At 39.2% G+C, this 22,353-nt stretch overlaps 2 protein-coding genes and 1 non-coding gene across 4 annotated transcripts; 1 reads left to right on the plus strand and 2 right to left on the minus strand.

Moving 5' to 3' along the window:
- Positions 1-332: 332 nt before the first annotated feature.
- cenpi (centromere protein I) lies at positions 333-15,131 on the minus strand. Of its 2 annotated transcripts, none has more exons than XM_088344791.1 (20): positions 13,819-15,131; positions 12,748-12,885; positions 11,453-11,571; positions 11,209-11,316; positions 11,082-11,130; positions 10,925-10,971; positions 10,479-10,568; positions 9,043-9,174; positions 8,701-8,844; positions 6,505-6,625; positions 6,226-6,320; positions 5,983-6,100; positions 5,687-5,751; positions 5,477-5,586; positions 5,079-5,214; positions 4,603-4,727; positions 4,243-4,291; positions 3,739-3,954; positions 1,089-1,130; positions 333-1,012 (listed from the first exon to the last, which is right to left on the minus strand). In XM_088344791.1, exons 1-20 carry the CDS (start codon positions 13,988-13,990, stop codon positions 875-877), a joined length of 2,214 nt encoding a protein of 737 aa, XP_088200917.1. In that variant the 5' UTR covers positions 13,991-15,131; the 3' UTR covers positions 333-874. The 2 variants fall into 2 exon arrangements, with proteins under 2 accessions (XP_088200917.1, XP_088200916.1); XM_088344790.1 differs by having other exon boundaries at positions 3,739-3,957.
- A 133-nt stretch (positions 15,132-15,264) lies between these two features.
- Positions 15,265-20,623, minus strand: hs6st2 (heparan sulfate 6-O-sulfotransferase 2). Its single transcript, XM_088344793.1, has 2 exons — positions 18,983-20,623; positions 15,265-17,341 (listed from the first exon to the last, which is right to left on the minus strand). The coding sequence occupies exons 1-2, from the start codon at positions 19,546-19,548 to the stop codon at positions 16,525-16,527; spliced, it is 1,383 nt and encodes a 460-aa protein (XP_088200919.1). The 5' UTR covers positions 19,549-20,623; the 3' UTR covers positions 15,265-16,524.
- Positions 20,624-20,663: 40 nt separating this feature from the next.
- On the plus strand, positions 20,664-20,736 carry trnaf-gaa (transfer RNA phenylalanine (anticodon GAA)). Its single transcript has one exon. It is a non-coding gene; the product is annotated as a tRNA-Phe (tRNA).
- The last annotated feature ends 1,617 nt before the right edge of the window (positions 20,737-22,353 follow it).

The following is a 22,353-nucleotide window of genomic DNA, read 5'->3' on the forward strand; positions in this document are numbered from 1 at the left end:
TCAAGTATGGCCCAAACCATCAAACCAAACCTGATGATGAAAAAAAAAGTTTATTCAAATGGGTCTGAGAAAAGCACATACTTGCACACGCATAATGAAGGAGCTGAGAGATGCTGCTATGAAACAACCCAGAAGATGGCGGCAGCAAGTAAAAAAAGATTCAAATGCCTTATTAAGCATGCATGGTATGTTTGGAGAGTCCGAGTGAATTGATAGTCATTTGTCAGCTTTGAGGAACCATTGCATTTACAAGGTCACTGATTTGATGCAGAATGGGAAAAGATTTAATTAGAAACAGGCAAAACACCCCCCCCCCCCCCCCCCCCAAAGACCAAAGAAGGTATAAACTGACATGAGGTAAAACCTTTACGTTTGACAAGCTCTTCTTTTGAAATCTAATAAACAAAATGACTTTGTTTTAAAATTACGGGTTTTATTCCTTGCATAGTAAGGTAGCTAAAACCATGATTTAGTAAACGAGTTCGTTGAATGTTACATTTAAAAATCCTAACATTCTGTTGCGCCATCTTACAAAAGAACTATGTACATCTATGTGAACACAGCTGTGAATTTGAGTATTGTGTGGTGCAAGCTTGATTTACATGTTGGGTTTATGTTTTTAACAGAAATCCAAACCACGATAAATGAAGAATAGACTGTACATTAAAAAGCTGCTTTGTATTGCAAACACACAAACGTAATTATGGCAACTACTGCAGTCAATTGCCTGAGTATAAATCCAACATGGGGTCATTTAAAATTGAAAAATAAAGACTAATAATTTAGATACACAAAAGATACATTAAAGTAAGCCTGCTTGAAAAAGAAGCAGGTGAAATGAAGTATTTACATGTCCTTTAGTCCAATTTTTTTACTAGGGCTGCAAAGTGGCGCTGTTTTCTTTTTCACTATCCGAAGTCTGCCGCCGGATGATGGTGAGCTTAAAGAGACGCAGGCCATCGTAGCCCTGCGAGAACAGGTACTGAATATACCAGTTCCATGGCAAGACGGCCTGCAAAACACACAAAAGATAAATCCTTCACCGTTACCCCAAACAGCAGGACACATTAACTGGAGAACCCGCTTACCTTTATGGAGCTGAGATCCAAGTCTTTTTTTTCGGGCCAACACTAATGACAAAGGCAGAAGAGAGTTTTAATTCTTCATTTCATTGAAATTCCAACAAAGAAAAGCTTAAATTGATCATCTCTCGCGCTCTTTTTCATGACTATCTCAGAATGACCATGGCAAGATTTTCTTTTTCCTTTTTAAAACTTTATGACCTTTCAGCACACTAGTACAATGACTACCACTCTGCAAATGATTGCAATAGCACACTATTCTTACAAAACAAAGTCTTGATTGTGATTATTCTCCACTACTGTAGAACACTTCTGGTACATGACACCTTGACGAAATTTCATGTTGTTAACGAGTCTGTTATCAAAGTACCACCATGACTACTAGTTAAGCCAAGGGTTGGCAATCCAAAATGTTGAAAGAGCCATACTGGACTGCCCAAAAAAAACCATCATTGGAGCCGCAAAAAATGTAAACCTTTATATATGCCTCATAAAAAAGGCAACACATACTGTATATTATATATATACATGTATGTATGGCATATATCTATATTCATTGGTAAACGTTAAGAAAGTTTGTGTCCAGCTATTCCTCCTAAAGAAATCATATATTTTTCCATTATCAAACATTTTTGAAAATGCGCCAGGCAGCTACTAGGGAGCGCCAAAGAGCCTCATGCACTTGTTGCTGAGCCCAGAGTTAAGCGCTCATTAGCAGAAAGTTTTCTTACAAAATTCTAATAAATATAAACAATAACATATAATAAATATATTTCAACACACTAGTACGCTGAGTGGCACTCGGAAAAAGACTAAGAGCACACTTTTACTACAAAGATATAGTTGGATATTTTTCCATTTCTGTAAGACAGTGCTAGTACAAAACACCTTAAAGAACACTAATGTGGTTAATGAGTTTGTTATCGTAATAATATGACTAGCAGTTGAGCACTGATCAGCAGAATTCTCTATGAGTAATTGTGAACAAAAACAGTTGTCAACAGAATGCATCGTTTTGCCTCTTGAAAAATGCCATATAACACAATTTGACATTGATAGTTTTTGCATTATAGAGAAGTAGTGGAAATCAGTTCTTGGAAAGAGCATTCTTACTCAAGTCTTTCTACTGAAGACAAGGAGAGCACACGTTGGCATATGGACTAAATACTAAAACGGTTGCCAAACTCAGCAGCTCACAGCTGGATGTCGGCGCGGCCAAGGAATGAAAAAGGGCTTGTGTGTATTATTAAACATGATGAAAACCATGTCCCATGCGGCAGTTGTTAATAATACAGAATTTACTTAGGTATTAATGTATGTTGTATAAAAAATATATTAATACCTTATGCATCACATGTCTACCGAGCAAAGTGTCATACTAGAGGAAATAAAGAGGAAGAAGAAACTAAGTAGTCGATTTTTTATATCACAATGTGCCCAACCAAGAGTCTTGCAACTATTGTGTTACAAAGGAAGGCGTTCCAAGAAAGCAATTACTTGCTCGTAAGGAGTTATCAATAAAATTACGTGACTACCGTCATCACTTAGTATTTTACTACGTTACTCTACTTTATAAATGCAGATAATTAATTATAGTGTCCCCTGATTCTTGAATACTCATGCTTTACCTATGACATCACATATGTATATCCCTAGAACAGGTAAGAAAAATTCCTTAACAGTGTTTAAATTTAACCAAAAAATACAACTGACTAAAGTCATAGTGGCACCGTATCAAGCACACAGTATCTCGACGCTGAAATTCTTGTGTAGATATCTCCCTGCCACATATAAACCAAATTTACGACTGTGAAATACTGAAATCAAGTGGTTAGCCTATACACTCTTATCTTATTGTAGTGAATGGTAGAATGTGGGGTGCTCGTACAGGAACAAAGAACTAATGCTAAGTCAATGGGGCAAACGTAAGCACAAAACTGACCGTAAAAGGGTGCTGAATTTAGTCTTTTTATTCGCAAAATTATTTTTGCTATTGACCATGCCAGGAGAAAAAAATAACAATACTTCCAAGAAAAGTACTAAGAATTTGAAAAGGAGATCTTCAATGGGTTTTAAGCCCAAAGACAAAATGGATATGAATTGTCTCAGATAGGTGTTTGTTTGCAAGGTCTCAAGATTGCACAGGCCAAGAAATATGGAGGGTTCACTGTTTCTACAGGTTGGTGTACATGTTTTCTTCGATTTCTTTTGTGCGACCATTTTAACACCGTTTAAGGGGGTCGGCTTTTATGAGAGTATATATGTCAATATGTAACTAGACGGTTACCTTTAGAATAATGTGCTGCTAACTGAATTACCTTAAAAGGGAGTAACCAGGAACTGTAACTCGTAACTTTTTTTCAGTAACACACCCTTTACTGCCAACCTACACTGATTTTTTTCAAACAGGTCACCTGAGTTTATTTTTTAAGTTGTGTAAGGAAGGAATTGGCAAACATTACAAAAGAGTGCCTCTTCAGCTTAAATGTCTACATGGTATCTCGCAACTTCAGCAAACCTTCATAGACTTGAAAATTGATTTATAATGTGACTGGTATTCTGTGCATTGAATTTAGTAATAATCATTGAGGCCCTTGGATTTAAAATGACCTGTCAAACTTTGAAAGCTACCCTTGCAGAGAAGTCAGGAGCTCACCTTGCGGTGAAAGTCGAAAGCGTAGCCCATGAAGGCCGGATGATAGACAAGGTCGAATTTGGTGGACCATTCGGGTACTTTGCTTCTTTGTAGGAGGCCCTGGTCCACATTCACGTGGACGCCTGACTGGAATGTCTTGGCATTCCACAGGAAGTTGACCATATCAATTACATAATTGTTGAACTCGTTCAAGGTCTGGGGGTTGATGCAAAAGGCCTGCTGCAAAGAAGAGAAAATTTATTAACCGTGTCCGCATTTGGAATTGATATGGGGTGACTTCTTTAAAACGCCAGTGGTATGTGTCAGCTGAGAAATGTGGTTGACTGGTGTATCTCTAAGCTTCTAAAGCCTTAATTTGAGAATAGGTTGAACAACTTAACCCTTTACCTGACGTGCAATGAAAAAGTATGAAAAGTATGGTCAGCAACGGATAGCATAAAATGTACATGCAACGATTGATACCACTTCTTGTAAAATTATATGTATTCTTAGTAGTTTGTGTACCTTTTTGATTTTGATTTGGCTTTTGGCAAACGCCAGATTCAACTTGTATCTGGAAAAAATATAAAAACAAAAAGGTTAATTGCAAATGTCATCAAGGTTAATTATTTGTTGAAGCATTTTGATCATGTCGAACGTTTACTTGCATTTTCTGTTTTTTTCTTAAGCATAATTATTAAGGAGCCTTGCAAAAGTTAATTAGCAGAGATGCTAAAGTTAATCAGTTGAGCTGCCATAAGCTTGTAGAAGCTTTAATGAAACTCATCATAATTGATAGATTTGCAAATACTATAAGTTTAAAGATGCTATTCAGTCTAGCATCCACGAATGTCATGCTACAATAATTCTGCCGGGGACTTGTACCTGTGCATGATGAAGGCCAGACGGTCGACACTGACAGGGTCCTTGGCGAGCAGAGCGGGATAGAAAACGCCAGGCGGTGGCATTACGATGAGAGGTAGACTGTACTTCAAAAACATGTCGCATGCCTGCAGAATGGCCACGAAACAGGGGATGAATCCATTCATCGAACAAGCTATGTGAACTTAAACGTTTTTGATGATTAATAAATCTTATGAATTCACTCACTAGGCTATGCATCGTGATAACACACATGAGTATGGGTTTGTGCCAACGTACATTGTGCAAGTTCATTGAAATATACTCTTGCAACGCAAAATACCACTAAATCTTGTTTGGTTCAGTGCCGACATTGCAGCTTCATATTTACTGCTCAAGTACGTCCTTCATAGTAAATTTACTAAACTGCTTAAAAGCTTTGTGTTAGAGCTTAAACATCCAAACATAACTATCAATGAGGTTGCGCCGCTTTGTGGTACCGTCTCATAAAAGTCCAAGGTGAAGTTGAGCAATAGTGAGTGGAAGCCCTCCAGTTGCAGTCCCACAGAAGACAGATGACCAACAAATTGCACAAGATGCAATAAGGAATCCTTAAGGCCTGACAGACTAATAAATCTGGAAACAAAACAGAAAGTAGTTACACAGAAGCAGAGAAAAAGAAAGCATCATCATGTCTAGGCCTGGACCAGAAATAACTGACCCGTATAAGCTCAATATTGTACTGTTGCTGTTTTCTAATAGTTAAGTACCAAGTGATCAGAAAATCAGCCAGTTTTGCTAACATTGAGAGGAAGCCAAACTCAAAGGCTTAATTTCTCATCGTGCCGGCTGTGTCGATATATCGGTGACACCTTTTGTTTTTATGCTTAAGACTTACGCAGGGGTGTGGCTGCTGATGCTGATGTCTATTTCATCCTCGAGAGCATACACTGCGTGCCAGGTCAGCCAATTCTGCAGCATATTTTTAAGACCTTCCAACACCCCACACTGACAATGCACCCAAACACATTGAAATATTTCAAAATTAGCATTCATAAAAACAAGAGGAGTTCTTGACAATGGCAGGATCAGAAAACACCGGCCATACCTTGAAAAACAGCGAAGATGTGAAGTACAACGTCTTGAGGGGCTCCAACAGAAGCCATCCAAGTTCTAAGGAAGGAACGTATATTTATAGCATACCTTTCCAAATGAGAACTCACAAAATGCTCACAGTGTAAAGTCCAACACAAATAAATAACAGCAGCAATACTGGACTACTATTAGACACTGACATCTGACAAGCAGTTGGACTACACTGTCTAAAATGTTCAGCCAGCCAGAATACAATTATTTTGTATGTGGATGCTCAAAATGCTACAATAAAATTATGAAATAGCGTACTGTAGCTTGGGACCACGGGAATGTTGCTCAGCAGGCTAAGGATCTCTGATTGCATCAGGTCACCATCCCAAACAGTGAGGAATTTGTAGATAAATACTTCGGAACTAGAAAAGCCCTCCTGGTAGAGAAATGAAGATGCAAATTTTGAAACAAATATTTTAAAAAAATCTCAAGATCTAAATTACAGCAAATATACATGCAGCATGCAAATACTATATGTACTATGACAAGTACCAGGCTCACCTGGAGAAATTGCTGTGCCAACCGCAGTCTGTTTAAAAACTGCACAGCTTCGCCTGATTTCTGGTTTGTGCCACTGTCTCGACAAAACAGAAATTCTGAAAAGAGAGAAAGAGATAACAAATTACAAAACAGTGCCCTTGTGTATTCCTTTTCTGAGCTCTCCTTTGAACCATTTTAAATGCTCATGCTGAAAAACAAAGGAAAAGTTTCACGGTTCAGCTGCAGGTTAGCTTCAACTCAGGCCCAACAGGGCAGATGTCACGCTCATCTTTGTTTTACCTTCTTGGAGCGCATATCCAAGCCAGAAGTTAAGGCGGAGGAGGGCCGACTCTTCCTGCACACAATCGAGGTAGTGCAGAGCTACACTGGTGGACAGCAGGGAACCCATCTGAGCTGGCAGCTGGAGTGGGGGTAAAAAAGATCCAAACGTAAGCAAAAGATATGTGACAAGACGTGACCTTGCGGGTAGACATAAAAAATGTATATGTGCAAAGGCAATGACAAATATGCAACAGTACGCACTAAGTTAAATACTGCAGGACAAACCCTCAAAGGCGGTGGATGAGTCACCTTTAATTTGCATAAAAGCAGCCTGAGTCGAGATTAAAATCGCCCAGTGGACCCCTTTTTTCTATTAAATACCTTTTACAGAGCAGCAGTCTGCCACTTAAATAATCCTTCAGCAGGCCGTTATCCTAATAACTCACTCACTGGGAGAATTTTTACAGTCTCTTATAATGTGAGAACAGCTGCTCCCTTCCCCACCATTGCTGCCACTTTGTTAAACTAATAAGCAAACAACAATGAAGGGGAAAGAATGAATGTGGCACGGGCCTACTTTCTAGACTGATATACGCGTGATCAGAAGGATTCATTAGTGTTTTTATGTAAACTGATGAGAACTTGATTAATGCAATTCTGCCATACTGAGTGACCAATCTCATAAAGACTCAATATGGGTATTTATAGTTTATGCCACAGACAGTGGAAGCCTTAACCTAACATGAGACTTCCCAACTTTGGTATATTCAGCATCTTGGCCTACTGTTGTTCTTAACTTTTATTAGTCAAATAAACATAAACCACTAAGTAGAAAAAGGTAATTAAAAACAGTCATGAAACGACTTAGTGTCATAAAGAAATTGCAGGTCTACTGAGGAAAGATATCGACCCAGAATTCAAAAATGGAGCAACAGCACCGTTATGTGGTTAGGAGCATTCCTTGCATACACGGTTCACTATACAGTACATCAATGATATCAAACTCAGTTCGGCTCTTGGGCCGGATCCAGACTTTCTGTTCTGTGGCGGACCAGATCAGAAAAATATTGTCACCTCCAAATGTTAAGCTCTGTTTTTCAGTATTATGCTTTATCGAGTAGCCTATATTAGTAACCTATCCTACAAATTATAGTCACCGATGTCAAGGGCTCTTTTCTAAACACAACACATTTACACGTGTGCCAACACAAACGCTTTACACATTAGACTCCCGGTTTTTACCACTTAAAAATGTGGTTGGCGTGTACAAAAAATCTAACACTTTTTCAAATTTAAATGACACAAAATTTTAGTCTGCAACTGCTTTACTTTGAAGTGAGACAAAGTCTTTGTGCGTAAAAAAAAAAGTTCCAATGATTGCTAGATTTCAGTTTTGGAAAAAGATAGGCACTACCAGTTTCAAACAAGCATCTTTTTTTAGTATTCTGAAGACTGATTGTTTTCTGTGGGTGAAAAAAGCGTGCAATAAAATTTACTGCTTTTAAAGGTAGGCATAGATGAATTCAGAAATAATTTGGGGGGGGGGGGGACTTCATGTTTGGCATAAATGCGTTAAATGTTTTTTTTAACAGTAGACTGAATGCAACCTAAAACCTAAACTAAATACCGCGTGATACAAACTGAAGGCTCCCCTCTAGCGGCTGGAAAGAGTACTTGGTTTGCATTTAATTGAAAAACCATAGCTGACAGAAATTACCTAGAGACTCGCTTCTTTATTTGACATACAGAAAGTGCATGGTGGGCTGGATTAGATCATCCAACAGGACGTACCTGATATACATTGACGTTCTAATCACAGTTGTGATGCTTACAAGTAAAATGACCTAAGAAGGCACTCACAGAAAACAATGCTTCTTATTGGCTTTACTTGATAGGCCTAGATGTGTTTTGCAAATATTTACACAATTGCCACATTAATTATCGCATTATTTTCCCTTCTGTTATTAAAACAAAGTCAGGTTTTGCTGCCGTTTGAAGAACAAAACTATGATCAAACGAGGTGTCCCCACTAAACTCTGCATTAATTAGACATACATGTGTGCTCTGATGTAAACTGCTCAGACTATATTATTGTATTCATTGGAAAGGCACAGAATGGATTTAGTTTTAAGATTTTTTTTCCAATGTGTCAGCTTGAATAACAGTTTAAGTAAATATATAATCGGTTTATAGAGTTTGCTTCTAGATGTTTACCTCTATGCGGTCCATATTCTCCAAAAGCTCTGCAAATGAACGAATTTGCGCCAGAGGGACCAATTTTCGAATTGAGGACAACTCATTTTGAGACTCCTTATTAGGCGCACAACTCAGCGATGGCAGTTCCAAATGGCGGTGTTTCTGGAAGAACAGCACATCAGGGAGAGAGAATTAAACATTCATAGGCAAGGATTTCAGCAAGCTTTTCTTCTGGTCTTAAATAAATAATTACATTTTTGTCTATGAAAAACATTAGAAGAATGCAACTTCACACATACAGCAGCAAGGATTCCTAACTATTTGATGTGGGTTATGAGGTTGAGGTTTGAACGTGCATACCCTTTTTCTTGGGTTCCACGGATCTTTAAAAGTGAGGGTCATACCAGCACTGGGGGCGAGCAGCGCATTGTTCTTCTTCTGGATAACAGCAAGTGCTGATTTCCACAGCGAGTTGTGATTCCTAAAACCATACTACGAAAAGAAAAATACAACAAAGGACATGATGTTGTGTTTAATCAATACATGTTCCACTTTGAAAAGTAGAAAAAAACTGATTAGTGGGTTATTTGGTTTGGTCAATATATATAAAACATGATATAAATGTGTTCACCTTTTTATGCAATACTTTAAATGCTTTCATTTGTTTGTAAACATAGTGATATATCCAGTGGGTGGGGCTTAGCATGGAAGCAAAGAATACTCGCGCTGGCCAGAAGTCAGAGGAAAAGAAAGCTGTCGTAGCTGCTAGTTGTCGTCATGTTGTGTGTTTGTGTACCAAAATCTGAGAAAAACTTGAGTAATGGTAAATTGAAGTTTTACAGGATCTCAGCGGACACTCCTGAACAAAGAGAAAGAGGGTTGTTGATAAATACATTGAAGCAAAAAGATTGGATCGAGGCACTCAAGAAAATGCTTGGGTTTGCAGCATACACTTCATATAAGGTAAGATAAATTTAATGTTTTTGAATGCTGCTATCAAGTCCATATTATATAATATTTGGGGCGAAAGGAGCTCAGGAGGTAAAGCGCTCGTCTTGGGATCAAGAGGACGCACGTTGAATTCCTGACGCCTTCGTGTTATGTGTCGAAGTGTCCTTGGGCAAAAGACTGAGTCCCTAAAGCTCCCGATAAAGAGGTGGTTGCCTTACATGGCTGACGCTAGTGTGTGTGAATGGGTAAGTGTGAACAGATTTATAAAGCACTTTGGGGGATTTCATTGATTTGAAATGCGCTATATAAATGCAGACCATTTACATATCTTGTCATTGTCTTAGCTTCAGCTTTAAGCTTTAATACCGACGTTTAGGAGAAGTATCTCTTGATTGCATTTAGGCTACAAGCTAACAGTTAGCTGAGGCTAAGAAAATAAAGATACTTTGCAGATATAATAATTAATATAGACTCGATAGCAACAATTTAAAAAGTTGAATTTATTTTACTTGATATGAAACTGCAAACCCGAGCATTTCAGATGAGTGCCATAACCCAATCTTTTAACTTGCATGTAACCACAACTCTTCTTTTTGTCTGATCAGGAGTGTCCGCTCTGATCCTGTAAAACTTTAATATACGATCACCAACGTTTTCCCTCCATTTCTGGCACATAAACACACAACATGACAACAACTATCAGCTACGACAGCTTTCTTTTCCTCTGACTTCTGGCCAGCACAAGTATTTTCGCCTCAAGCTTCGACTGTGACGTCATGCAGGATATAGACTATGAAAAAGTCTTTAACGCCAGAAAGTGTTCAATATATATATCATTTACTGACCTTCATTCTGGATGGAATGGAGAGTGTCACTAATTCAGGCGAAAAAACTTTATATAGGCCTAGCAGGTGCAGAAGGAAGGGCTTTCTTCCCTAAAGAAAAAAAAACACACAAATGATGGCAAACTTTTCGCAGTAGTTTTTGTTCACACAGACACACTAAAGAGTAAGCCCCTGGAACCCATTTAAGTAAAGCATATTGCTATTGACCTGCATGGAAAAAGACGACTTTATCAAAAGGCTGCATCTCTAAAAAATAGCCATTGAACAGCTGCCCTCAAATTGTTCAAAATGTTTCGGGTTTCTGTGTAAATCAGAATGTAAAAAATTGTCATTTTTATCTACTGCTGTCCATTTTGGTTTTGCTTTTCTATGGACACACTAGTAGGGTCAACTTTCTAAAAGTTTTGGACTGAGTAAATAGAAATACGGTTATAAGTTATAATCACCCATTTGTTTTGCAGATCCAATAGCTTTCGGACTCGGAACACTCGCACTGCAAACAAGTTGATTAAGTCGTCAAAGATGAACAAATTAGGAAAAATACTATCAGCGTAAATTGCTGAAAATAACAAAAACAAATAGCATATGTCAGCTTTAACTTACCGTTTTGTTTAGTAGTTAGAAGGTACAACAGGTGGCAGATGAAAGGACACTAAAAATTTAGATGAATACGGTGACTCCAACTTCTGTGTTCTGCTGACAGTCAACATTCAAGTAGAAGTTAACATACCATCTTTTCCTCCGTCACAAAGCTGAAAATGAAGCCATAGATGGCTCTGAGTTGATCTTTTGCATCAATCATGTCAAAGACGGTCAACACCCACTTGATGAAAAGAACCTAAAAATGGAATGGCAGTGTGTTAAAATACCAACACGAGGCCCACTTCAACAGGGCTACACTTTTACCTTGATCATATGGTTGGATATGTATTAAAGGAATGAGACCCCCTTTTCTTTGTAACTTTATTACTTACTTGCGAATTTATAGGTAATTTGGAGACACACAGCCAAGATATGGCTCGAACAATAGCCTCCTGAGGCACCACTGTAGCAGGGATCAAACACTTGAGCACTCTGGAACACAAACTCGGACCTGCATGCAGCAAAAGTGGGGTGTTGTTTTGGACAACAATAATAACAAAAATAAAACAACACCTTTAAAATGAGTAAAAATGCACTACAGAGTAGGGCCGCAACAATAGGTAGACAATGTCGAGACTAAAAGAAATTGGAAATAGACGACAATGAATTCAATAGTCGATATTTGTCGCCAGACACGTTTTTACAACAGAATGAGGCATCTTACTTTATTATAATTCCTGCTCAGAGTCACTCATATGCAAGAGCGTCTTTATGCCGAGCGGTAACATACAAAAATGACAGTGTCAACATCAAGCATGCATACCAAAATTTCTGAAGTTTGGGAGCATATTAGCCTGGATACTGCAAATGAAAAGACTACAGTACTTGCAAAATTTGCAAAGGCAGACGTTGCATATGATGGCAGTACCTAGATGATGCACAAATATTTGAAGAGAAAGCAGAGAGGAAAGTTGAATAAATGGAGTCTGACTCGCCCCAGTAAAACTCAAGGTACACCCAAGCCAGTAGGATTTTGATGACATGCATTGAACGTTTTATATTCTTATCCTGAATTTCGGTATAAAAGAGCTTGAGCATGGTTAGACTAAGTCTGACAAACGGGTATTTAAAATTACCGGCATGCAGTCCACAGAACAAATGTCAGTTGTTAAAATATTAAAAACTGTTGAGAATTGTTAAGTATTTTGTTAAAGACTTTGCAGTTGACCACTGACTGTACTTCACAAAATGCACATATTTGTTTTATTTACTGTTCCACTGTTGCTAGTGGGTCTGTGAGTGGTGAGTTACAGAGAGGGGTGTGATTTTAATTCAATATCCATTTTTCCTAAAAACTGGACGGAGGTTTGTTTATAGAATTCAGGTCTTTACTGGCCGAGAACCAAATTGGTTTTAAATTGGGCTTTTTTATTTCATCTTTCTTAAATTCAACAGTAGGCACAATATGCCCATTTTCTTGTGTTTGTCATCATTTGCCACACAATTAAATCAACTTTATGCTAAATTAAAGAAAAATAATACAAATTGCCTGATTGTTCGACTTATTATTTTATCACTCTGTGACTATTTGACTATTGGTGTAGTTGTTAGTTGCAGCCCTACTTTTAGAGGTTAAAATTCATTGTCTGAGTAAAAACTATGATGAAACAAGTAACTCTCATCTTACCCATGCGGAGGCTCATAGCAAACTCCAACATTACAGATATGACGTCCGGCTGGAGTCCTTTAGCATATGCCGCCGTCTCCACCACCTCTAAGTGACTCGTCAAGGCATCATTGCCCATCACGGGAGTTCCGGCCTCAACTAGATGAGGAATGAGTGGCGTTGACAACAAGAACATATAACAACAGCAAACAGTTCCATCAGCCAAACAAAGTCCCTAATATTTTACACAATACTTTGAATACTAGTAATACAATCAGTGTGTAACTTAGTACTGTGCCAAGCGTCAGCAGATGCAGAGTGAGGCACACACTTCTCTAGCCTCGTGGCAGAGGGCAGTAGTCGATTCAAGATTCTGATTTAGCACATTACCATAGCCCAAAACAATAGTAAGTGATAGTACAGTATTAGCAAGCCATCCAGTATTTGTTTTTCATTGCATGGACTTTTTCATAACGGAGAATTATCTATGGATGTTTTCCGCCATTTATAAGTTAAGGTAACACAATCAAATATACTTTTAATGCTTTGTTATATATTGCATTTTGCTTTGTCAATTAAATGATGAGTAAGATGTAGGTTCAATTACAAACCTCACCACAAGACGATTGAGATTATATTGATCTAAAATGACTGTCTCTGAGTGTATACAATGGGTGTGCCAGTTTGCAATATTAAAAAGTTCATGTCTTTCAAATGAAAACTTCATAATTACTTCGAAACAAATGTCACTACATTTTGTTCAGAGTAAAGCTCACACCTAAAATGTAAATCCTGGGGTAAACAGCCCATTTATAAAGCTTGGACATATTGCGTTTCGGCGTATAAAACAGACGGCCGATAAATTGAGAGGTAGGTATGAACTAGAAGTTTGTCATTATTGTTGTTGCTGTGATAAATACAGTATTAGAAGCTGTGCAAATCATGTTATACGTCTTGAACTAAGATATTGCACTTACAGAGTCCGACGATAAAATCTTAAAATTTGTAATATTGTTAGCAGCGACCAATTGTCTTTCGATACGCCAAAGTTTAGAATAGTGTGCATGTTTACGTTGGGGAGAATATTCCTACCGTTTGAGAGATACTTGATGGCCAGATGGAATAGCTCATCCTCGTCATTTTTCCGTCTCTCTTTTTTAGCAACTCTGTTACTTCTGGTGAGACTCCGATTGGAAACAGAGGAGTTGCTCGACGATGAATTGTTCAAATCCAGAGATTCCGACAAGAGTTGCTTTCCTGCCATGTCTACATTGCTAACTACACCCAACAAGCCCTGCTTTCCACCATTCAAACAAAACTCAAATATTTCGCGCGACCGTTTGTTTTGCGCGTGCGCACTAGGTTACATTTGCCGAAATGCATCCTGGGGGGTGTAGTGCGCAGGGAAGTAACATAATCATACGTGCACTGTCATGTTAATGCAGCTTTTTGTGTCTTTTATAATACTATGTATGTGGTATTAAAAAAGAAACAAAGTTTAAAACTTTATTCTTAATAGTTATCAGCACCTTGATCATTGCTCAGACACCATAGTCATTTATTTTCAAATACCGATTTTTTGTTTGTCTTGAGTTTAAAAAGCCTCGTAAGACCTTTCCATTACAAGTACAGTAGTCAAATTATCCATCCATCCATTCAAACATTTTCTACACCGCTTATCCTCAGTAGGGTCGCGGGGTTGCTGGGGCCCGTCCCAGCTATCTTCTGGCAGTGGGCAGGGGACACCCTGAACTGGTTACCAGCCAGAGACAGAGAACTCAATCGCTCATTCACACCTAGGGACAATTTGGACCGGCCAATTAACCTGATATGCATGTTTTTGGAATGTCTGAGGAAACCGGAGTGCCTGAAGGAAACCCATGCAAGCATGGGGAGAACATGCAAACTCCATACAGAAAGGTAGTACAAGTAGTCAAAATGTTACAGTAAAAATTAAATACAGGATAATCATTTTGTGAAATGTGTGGTGGGAGGGTTTCAAAGATGATCTGGCCATTTGATTTCTTAAGTCAAGAAAAATTGCACATGCAATTGGCGACTGAGGACATCCATCCATCCGTTTTCTGCAATGCTTATCCTCAACTAGTGTTGCAGGGGGTGCTGCAGCCCATGCAAGCCATCTTCGAGCAGTGGGCAGGGGGACATCCTGAACTGGTTTCCAGCCAGTCGCAAGGCACCGAGAAAAACAATTCACATGCACCAGGGGGCAACTAGGAAGCGCCAAAGAGCCGCATGTGACTCCAGAGCGATTTGGTTGCTAAACCCCCCTCTGGTAGGAGACGGCCACCTCATAGTAGATTGCTAATATTGTTGTGGTACCATAGAAAATGTTATCTCCGACCAAGCATTTATTTCGTAAATTAAATTGAGACACATATCAATTTTGTTTTTATTCTAAATAGTCAGTCTTGCTGTGAGTTAAGAGGTGCAGTTGTTTATTCATTAATAAGGGGAGCGATAGGCTGATGTTATTAGGTATGGGAGGGGGAAATAAATAACATCCCAAATACAATCATGTGCGTGTTAATTTTGTTTATATATTTAAAAAAAGTCAAGAAAAGAAACATTGAAAAATTCACATCATTTACAGGAAATAGCCGCTATGCTACAAGCTGAGGTATTTTATATTAAAAATGCAGGAACATTTCACAAAATTTGAAAAACAAATATTCTCAAACTGTATTTGTGTGTTTATTAAACAAAACTAAGGCAAACTATTGATTGGAACGTCTTTGGGACTATAAATATAAGTAAATAATAACATACTATTCATAAATGTATGATAATATTTGTGCGTAACAAATGAATACACTTCTTTTTTCCTATAAAAGGCAACATAACTCGTACGATACAGACTTTTAGTTGATTTCAAGGCAGTAGTAGTAGTATTATTACTATAGTGAACATATTTAAAACATTAAGACTAAAGTAACAGAATAAAAGATCCAAGCAGGTTATTACACTTAAGGTGTAATAAATAACATAATTTAACTGATATGTGTTGTAGTAGTGTGAACCAAATGCACTACTATATTAATACTGTAAACAAAAGTTAAGTCCAAAATTTGGGTCAAGCCTAAAATGTCAACAATTACATGTGGGTTGGGCCGGGCTTCTTTCTCACAGTCGATTTTCATTTAATTATTCACTCGGTTGTTTTTCGTGACTCTACCTCTCTCTCTCTCTCTCTCTCTTACACTGCTGCACGAGACTCTTAAAGACACTTTTCTGCTGTGGTTACCAATTTTCAACTCGTTAAAAAGACAGACGGCCTCAAGATTTGCCCATCAAGTCTCATAAAAATCAGTCAAAGGAGGAAAATTGTCGGTTGCTGTAACCTCTGCAGACACATATTAATAATAATAATAATCTTAAAGATGTAAATGTTTATAATGTCTTTTTTTAACTTTGATTCCATTACAAAAGACAGGCTTTAATTTGTTATCTTTAAAAAACTCCTCCCGAGTCCTCACAAATAAAATGTGAAAATGTGGGTAATTACTTCGGACTCGGTCCTGCAAATCAAGTTATTTGGTCAGGCTTGGTCGTGCACTTTCTGGCCTGGCCTGGGTCGGACTGAAATTTTTTAGGCCCAATCTAACCTCTAGTGTAAACGGATAGCACTAAGTGAAATGACAGGAAAAACACTGTAAAAGCTATTGACATTTACCGTTATAAATAAAATAATGATTCTGGTGCAGTTAGTCCAAGTTCCTTTTTTCATTTCTGCCCTTTAGGGTAAGGCATTAATTGTGGTACGAAACTAAACAAAAAAACTTATTTCCACTGCTCCACATTGTCCATGTAGTCCTCGAGCGTACCACTTTCGTCCGTTTCCCACCAGTCTGGGAGCAATCCATCAGAATCTACGCTCTCCTCCACTCGTTCATGTGTCGTCAGTGAATGATTTTCCATCACAGTTGGCCCTTGTGTGGTCGGCTGCTGGCGTACTTGCTTCATGGCGAGCTTTCCTTTGAGCCACCTTCTCTCTTGGTGCCGCCTCTCCCTGGCCTGCCTGCGCTCCCGCTGCCGTGCAAACTGAAAACGCTGCAGGAATAGATCTCGGGCGTACTCGTAGAGCTCTACATCCCAGCGGTTGAGCTGGCGGATCTGGTTCTGCGTTTCGGCGGGTACTTCCACACAGGAAGCGCGCGTCCCGTTGAGCTGCGTGAATGGAGCGATGAAGGCCAGGTGGAATGTGCGTTCAAACAGGTACTGGGTTTTACGTTGGTACTCGGTGAGGCCGTAAAAGGCCATGCCGCGCAGATTGCGTTTGGCGCTCTCCAAGAGCACGGCCCAGCGCTCGTCCTCGCTCATGGCCGACATGTTGTAGCAGCCTACCAGGCTCAGGTCGGCCAGCATGCGAGTCTGACGATTGTTGGCCAGATTGTAGGGGCAGTCGATGAACTCCTGCAGAGTGCAGCCCGACCAGTCGTCGCCGGGGTAGCAGCTGGGCAATTCTGAAGATGTCGGAGATCGGCCATCGCAAACGTGAAGGGAGGCCTTCCAGGTGGCGCCGCGCTGGACATGACGCCACTCGCTCAGGTAGCGGGACACCGGGTCTCTTAGAATGGTTATGTAGTAATAATTTCTCCTGGAGATAGAAGAAAGTCATGTTTTAGGGTATGACTAATGCACCCTTCTCAATGGTTGAACACAATGGTCATCAACATTTTCCGTACCAAGGACCAGTTTAATGTGACTATTTTGAATATTTAATTGGAGAATTAAACATGCAACCTCTCAGCCTTTTGCTTTGTTACAAAGTTTGCATTAAAACAGTCAATACTCAATAAAAAAAAGATTTAAAAAAAAAATGCAAAACACTTGCAAGGACGGTCTTGAAGCGTCCTCTATCGGACAAAAACATGCAACAACTGTTTTACTTAGCAGAAAAATGCAATGCACTTATTTGCATTGATTCAATGTGCTTAGCGGCTTACAATCGCGCAACAAGACTACTCGATGAAATAAGTTGCAACCGCTTTCGATGATAACAATAATAATCACAGTTGCAGCCCTAGTAATAATAACAATACTCGTAATAACATGCCCACATCCACTGCACAATCACTAGTGATCTAACAGGAAAAGGCTTTCTATTTTATCTCATCATCACACCATTTAAAATTTTTTTTTGTCTGAACTCTTTCCCATAATGCTCCATTTTAAATTGTACAACTTGGCACCGAGACTAAAAATAGTGTGATGTTGAAATAAAATGTAGTAACCTGATGTTATAGGTTTGACGCTGTTACCACCACGGATTGGGTTTGCTTCCGATTGCATTTAGAACTGAGGGAATGAGGTCAGCGATATTAATCGACTGATCTATCAAAACTACTCTGCAATGATATACTACCATAAAACCTCAGTAAAACACACAGTCATGTTTTGGGGGATGACAAAGAGCATGAATTCAAGAATCATTTTGGACTAAGCCGAATATAAGACCATTTATTTTTCTTTCTATGCGGACCACTACCAAACGTCCCAGGGCCCAGTACCCGTTTACTGCCCGGAGGTTGACGACCACTGGTTTAACGCACATTTGTCAGAGTCAAGGCACGCATGGTTGTTTTCCATGCCCGCCGAGAGGATCTTTATTATTGTATCATACACTGGGAATGTTTTTGTTTAGGGGGTTTTTCAATGGATCACTTCTCCTTGAAGGGAGTTTTGTTTCAGAGATTTTTGCACATTTATGTATTTCAATCCAATTCTATAAAAAAAAAAAAAACTCTAAAATCTTAACTTTGGCACCAAGCATGTTTGGGCATTAAACAAAGGCCTTAGTAATAGCGTCCTTAGTTATTCATCGACTGATTATTAATTTTTTAGTGTTTGGATAGGTTCAGTCCTTGGCAAGTGCAGTTAACAAGTCATCATTTTGGGGAATTGGAAGTGATAAAGAAACAGATTTGTTTGGATTTTTGTTGTAATGACTTAATTGTGTTGATACGACACCTGTTTGGTAAAGCTCTATGAATTTGTCACACTGCAAATAGTGTAACTTTTATCAATACGGATATTTTGCTTTGATGTTTTTATTCTAGCAGAAAACAAAACATTCAACCAAAATATTTGTGAAAAAAATATATATTATTGTGTTTTCAATACTAAATCAAATATTGCTTGTGTTTCCTGAAAATTTGCTGGGATGATGAATTTGAGAACAGAAATGCATAATAAATCGCAGCACGAGTCACATTGCACAAAATGATTAGACTGCTACCTCTGCACGGTCTTGGGCGTCCCTCTGGAGTTCATCCGTGATGGAACGCAGTGCGTCAGCTCAGTCCAGTCAGCATGGAGACCACAGCTCCAGCCAGTAGAGAACCTGGAGAAGAGCCAAGTCTCCTTCTTACCAGGTCGGTAGCATGTGCACTTTTTCTGTCCGGCATGGCACTCGCACGGCCTCTCAAGCTGGATGTTCCGCACAAGATGTCGGCCAAAAGTGGTGCCGCCTGTCTTTTGGATGTGCAGGAACACTATTACGTCATCTCCATTGATGTTGAAGTCCACCTCACGTTTTAAGTCCGCCTTGGTGAAGTTGAAGCGAGGTATAAAGCGCAACAAAGCGCCGTCTTCTGCGATGTATGGATCCCGATTCTCTTGTAAGTCACCAAAACCGTTACGGGAATCCAAGGTGCCGGCCATGTGAAGCCAGGACCCCAGCTGATGCAGCATCTGACACTCGGTCCTGCTCGGACATACATACTGGATCATGATGACTCCAAAGATCAACACCATGAGAAGGAACACTAGGAGCCGGTGATGGCTGATGGATTTGTCATCCATTTTCCCAGAGATGACCAGAAGACCATCACTTTTCAGAACTAGCTCGAGACATGCGTAAAGAAAGCAGACCCTACAAGGCTGAAGAAATCTTGAGTCTAAAATCACGATCGTGTCAGCTGCATACAGAAAACAAAAGAGCAGCAGTCGAGGACTTTGATTACCCCCCCTTGACAAGTAGATCAAGTTGGTAGTTTTCTTGTCTTTCAAAACATATTAACAGTAAAAGCTTCAATATAAATAAGTTCCTACCTTAGAGCCAAATATTTGATTCCCACGGGTCTGCACAAAATCTCATATTGTGTCAATGCAGATAAACTAAATTCGTACGGCTCCAAAAAATACAATTTTGCTTAGCTCTCCAAAAACGTTCTCGGATCCAAAACAGAATTACACTTTAATTAGCTCCCTTGACGAGTGGATCAAGTTGATAATTTTCTTTAACATTTTCAAAACATATTCACAGTAATAGCTCCATTGTTATAAATCGTTATCTTAAAGCCAAAGATTAGAATTCCACGGGTCCGCACACAATATCAGATATTGTCAAAGAGTATCCTGAAAGCACTTGGCTTCTTAGCATAACTGTTCAGAAAATGGGAAAAAAAAAAACCTTAGCTCTCCATAAACGTTTTCGGATCCACAGAGAGATGTATCCTTTATCGTTTACGACCACAACTAAACAATCACACGAAGCAGATAGCTAGCCTTTGTAGGTAACGCTGTTAGCCTCGTCGGATAAAATACCACATTTTCTCATTCGTCGCAGTATTTCACAAACGTAAAGAGCACAAATCCCAAAATGTCGTCGTCAGCCAAAAAAAGAAAATCGTTCGTTTAATCCAAAAAAAGAGAAAAAACAATCCGCTGTTATCGTAAAGCAAATGGCTTCCACTAGGAGCCTTTGATCGATTCAAGAATCGAATTCAAGAATCAAGAAGCTTTTCTTCCCATCAGTCTTTGCGCTGATTTCGGGGTGACGATGACGTCATTGCAAGTAGAGCGTTTACGTAAAAGGCCTCCTAGATGTGACATAAAGTAACGGCCTACATCTTCTATACGTACGATATGTGTTCTGACCACTTTATTAATATATGTTGTCAAATATGTCACCATCAGCCGAAATAGCTCAGTTGGGAGAGCGTTAGACTGAAGATCTAAAGGTCCCTGGTTCGATCCCGGGTTTCGGCATTTTGTCACCATGGCAATATAGAGAGAGAAAACAGGTGAAGAGACGAGGAAAGGGTGAGAAAAGAGAAGCTATATATCTATCTACCTTGGGTCATATCACCCGACAGCAGGACACACACATACAATAACAAAGAAAATAAAAGGGAAATCAATAGCAAATGAAAACACAACATTTTTGGACCATGGCCAACAATTGCCCGAACACCCAAACAAGATAGGCACCCAAGTTGGTCATGCTTTCGTCCCTCCAGATGAAAGAAAAGGGAAGCTAGATGGAGAAAAGTAGAGTGAAAAAGAGATAGAGATAAAGAGATGATCTAGATAAGAAGACCAAATTAGCGATTGAAAGAAAGAGGGAGTGAGAAAGAAAGAAAGTGACGGAGAAGAAGAGCAAAATAGAGAAAGTCACTGATAAATATATATACCTCTGGTAGCTTTGTAAGTGATACTTGACTTTGGTGACATCCAGTGGACATACTTAAAACGGCAGCTTATTTTTCTTTTGTGCTTCTCTCTGCCTTGTCACGCGAGGTGGCCTCACGTTTGTTTCAGTCGGTCAGTTTGTTTTCAATCACAAAGGTCCCCAGTATTGAGTCGAAGTATCGATGGAAACCTGCTATTTTTGCATGAATGGATGAATGGCTGGATGGATGGATGGATGGATGGATGGATGGATGGATGGATGGATGGATGGATGGATGGATGGAAAAATGTTTGACACCTGGAAAACATTTCAATGGGTCAGTGACGTCAGAGCCTCAAAAGAGGAAATTCAAAGATCGTTAGTGTTTGATAACAATCCACTCTGGCAGATTGAGAAAAATATAGGTCATGAAAGAAAGAGAAGTGCGGGGAAGGGGGGGTCTCTTTTAATCGGACGGGGGTCATTTTCATTTATCTTTTATCCGTTAAAGCAATTACATTTATATCCAAGTTCTGAAAAGCGTGTGTGTAATGTAATACTGTTGTTGAATAGAGTTAATAAACAGCATATTTGCTGAATGTTTTTTATAAACACAACGAATACAAAAGGTATCTTGGTTGGTATTTTCATTATATTAGGCTAGTGTGACTATTGTTACCATGTATGAACTGTGTTCCTTTCTTTTTTGTTTTAGTAAAAATACCTAATATCCATTTTATGAAATGAAAGTTATTCAATGAACACTTATTTTTTAAAGTGGTTGTAAATTATTATTGTACGTATGGTAATATTGTATGGACTTTCGTGGTGGAAGTTGGTCCGTTGAGTGCCACCGTAGCTCCACAAGAGGGAGACCTGTAAATGTAAACAAAATTGTAGTAAGAAGGACTATTCCAGAGTTTAGCTGCATGGTACTGAAACGCAGCTTCACCCTGTTTAGTCCTGGCTCTGGGCACCAGCAGAAGGCCTGTCCCTGAGGTTCTCAGGGTCTGAGATGGTTCATATGGGACCAACATGTCACAGATGTACTTTGGTGCTAGACCATGAAGAGACTTATACACCAGCAGAACTGTTTTAAAGTCTATTCTCTGAGCCACAGGAAGCCAGTGCAGAGACCTGAGCACAGGACTAATATGGCAGTACTTCTTGGTTCTAGTCAGGACTTGAGCAGCAGCGTTCTGGATGTTCTGCAG

This window comes from Urocampus carinirostris, chromosome 9, assembly GCF_059441175.1.
Source record: "Urocampus carinirostris isolate Australia breed hairy pipefish chromosome 9, RoL_Ucar_1.0, whole genome shotgun sequence".
In the NCBI taxonomy this organism is placed as follows: domain Eukaryota; kingdom Metazoa; phylum Chordata; class Actinopteri; order Syngnathiformes; family Syngnathidae; genus Urocampus; species Urocampus carinirostris.